Below are 2,711 nucleotides of genomic sequence, written 5' to 3'. Positions count from 1 at the left end.
GCAGTTTTTTAAAAAGTCTATTTCACTTAAGAATGTTATTTTATTAACATATATATATTTTGAGACAGAGTCTCACTGTTGACCTAGGTAGAGTGCCATGGCGTCATAGGTCACAGCAACTCTTGGGCTCAAGTGATCCTTTTGCTTCAGCCTCTTGAGAAGCTTGTTGGACCACAGGTGCCCACCACAATGCCTGGCTAGTTTTTCTTTCTTCTTTTTTTTTTTTTTAGTAGAAACAAGTCTTGCTCAAGCTGATCTTGAGCTCCCAGCTCAGATGATACACTCATCTTGGCCCCCTAGAGTGCTAGGGTTACAGGCATGAGCCACCGCTTCCAGCCAAGAATGTTCTTAATGAAACAGTGTGTTATTAATTAACATACTATTAAATATTGCCCTAATGTATAAACCAGACCTCTGACCATCTGCCCCCTAAACCCATGTTGATTTCCAAACACAATGTTATCCGTTGTCCAAAGTCTCCCATTAAAAATGGGAAATAGAATTGAGTCCCTAAAGCTTTGTTTGATATTTTTTTCCATAATATCAAAGGGTTTTTTTGATGTTTAGATATTTTTCTTTGGTAAGCCACGAGTTTCTTGTCCTAAAGTTTTAAAACACCACTAGGGATTCAAGATGACTCTTTATTGGCTAGATAATAAAATTATGTCAGAAGCAATAACATACTGAGTTTTGTATTATATATAAAGCTCCAATAGTAGGGAGATGTTTTTTATTAGACTTCACAAAACAGGAGCAATTCCGATTCTTGGTTCTGGGCTTCATTTTTCACCCCCTTGGCACTAAGCCCCAAGAACTAAAGTTATGCGTTGGGGGACCCCGCCTTGCGGGGGGACACCCTCAGGAGGAAGTCTTGCATGCCTCTCCTGAGCAGTGCGTTCTCGGCGACCTCCCTCAGGCTCCGGTGCAGCTTTTCCATCTCCTTGTATTCATTCTTGACGTCTAGAGAAGAGCAGAGTGTGCATCAGGGCTCAGCGTCCTCTCCAGCGGTGTCTCCGGAAAATTAATCCCCCGAGAATCCCATCACCTGCCCCAGAATCTAAGATCTGGAGTAGGGCCTGGAAACCAGAAAGTCCAGTCTTCTTGTCTTATAACGTGAATCAAACCAAGTAGTCTTCTTCTTACCTGAACACTGTCTCAGCGTGGGGGTACCCCTCAAAAGAAGCACAAATCTACTGGTAAGGAACCCTGGTGGAACCATAATATGAATAGGAGGTGGCTGCCAGCAACAGGGTACACACAGCTGTATTGCACTCCCAGGCTCCTGGGGGATTATGAAAAGCTGTTCTCTAGCACCAGTGAAAATTTTCATAAGGAGGAGGCACCAACCCAAAAGAAAGGCGTCACGAGACAGTAGGGCAGGGTTGTAGATTTACATGTGCCACTTTCCGCTATGGGACCTTGGGCATGTTACCTAATCTGAGTCTTTGTTTCTGTATCTTCAAAACGGAGCAATGCGTCTAGCTGGAGAGCTAATGTGAGGCTGGATGAGGCAATGTGCACACAGCCCAGCTTACTGCTGGGTCTCAGTCAGGTGCTTGGCAAAGGGCGGGCAGTCATTGTCATGGCCATCCTCATCATCTCATTCCTTGCCCTGGACGTTCTTCCTAACTTAACTCCTTTAAATTCAATAAGGAGCAACCGCAGGGAGGGGAGTCTGCACAATCAATCACCCTTTTCCCAAAGGTTTCTCGTATTTACCTGCAAGCTCCTTGTAGAGACCATCCCCCTGGGACGAAGCAAGGGTCAGCATGGTCGTGATACTGCCCATCACCCTCTCCGTGATCCCCGTCTACACAGCAAGGACATTCAGTCTGTTAAGACGGCCCATCCCAAAAGAAAGGGACTCTTTTAAGATCCACCCCCACCCAATCCCCTAGCCAGAGAGGTTGCAGGTGAATTTGTCAAAGTCAAAGCCAGGTTCAAAAGTGAATCACTTTCGAGTGCACTGACTGGCCCAGAGGTCATGGGGGCAGCACTTCTTTGGGCTCTTAGCTACACCCCTCCAGCATCTCCTTTCCTGCCTATTTAGACTCATGAGGGGAGGGGGCCGTGCTTCTGGTACTGACCAATGGAAGCAGGAGCTAATGAGGACAGAAAGAGGCATGAAGAGAGGACAGCCACGTAAGAGATGGACAAAAGGGAACAGCTGGTAACTACCTGGTTTCCTCTTGAGCATGGAGTCCCTGGGTCAGTGTTTACTGACCCCTGCTCCAGGCAGCCCACCTTCCTTGGCATTTCTGATTCTTCCCAACTATAGAGACATGTCTCAGTCCTTCATCAATGAAAATAATTTTCTTTCCTCTTTGGTCTCTTGTCTCCCTTTGAGAAACACTAGACTCCTTCCTCTAGCCTGGAAGAGGGTGGTTTTGACCTCTGATCTCCTAACTTCAAATCTTAGGCTTTTTCTGCTACATGCCAGACAAAGAACCGTGAGCTTGAGTCTCAGCTCTAGCTGGGAGCCTGGAGCAGGAAACGTAAACCCTCTAGGCCTCAGCTGCCTTATCTTTAAGACCAGGGAACGGGAGATCCACAGCTCCTGAACCAGAAGGAGTCAACTCACACTAGAGTGAAAACAGATCAGGAGGCCACAGTACTGATCAATTTATCCAGAGACTAATCATATTCAACAAAGCATTATTCCCTTATTTAATTTATAAGAACATTGTGAAAGGCCATTTTTTTTTTTTTTT

The 2,711-nt window shown here is 45.8% G+C and overlaps 1 protein-coding gene across 3 annotated transcripts in view; it reads right to left on the bottom strand.

Annotated features, from left to right (window-relative positions):
• Window positions 1-643: 643 nt before the first annotated feature.
• The window catches only part of NUGGC (nuclear GTPase, germinal center associated), a 45,975-nt gene continuing 43,907 nt past the window's right edge, over window positions 644-2,711 (bottom strand). For all 3 annotated transcript variants that reach the window (XM_023515598.1, XM_012807703.2, XM_023515597.1), the window contains exons 18-19: window positions 1,720-1,810; window positions 644-960 (exon numbers count right to left, since the gene is read on the bottom strand). In XM_023515598.1, the coding sequence (XP_023371366.1) occupies window positions 821-960; window positions 1,720-1,810 (231 nt within the window). In that variant the 3' untranslated portion in view covers window positions 644-820. The remainder of the gene's footprint in view (window positions 961-1,719; window positions 1,811-2,711) is intronic.

Source organism: Otolemur garnettii, unplaced genomic scaffold, assembly GCF_000181295.1.
Source record: "Otolemur garnettii isolate 467f Iridium unplaced genomic scaffold, OtoGar3 scaffold00074, whole genome shotgun sequence".
NCBI classification, from domain to species: Eukaryota; Metazoa; Chordata; class Mammalia; order Primates; family Galagidae; genus Otolemur; species Otolemur garnettii.
Note: the sequence above shows the minus strand (reverse complement) of the source record. Positions and strands in the feature narration are given on the sequence as shown.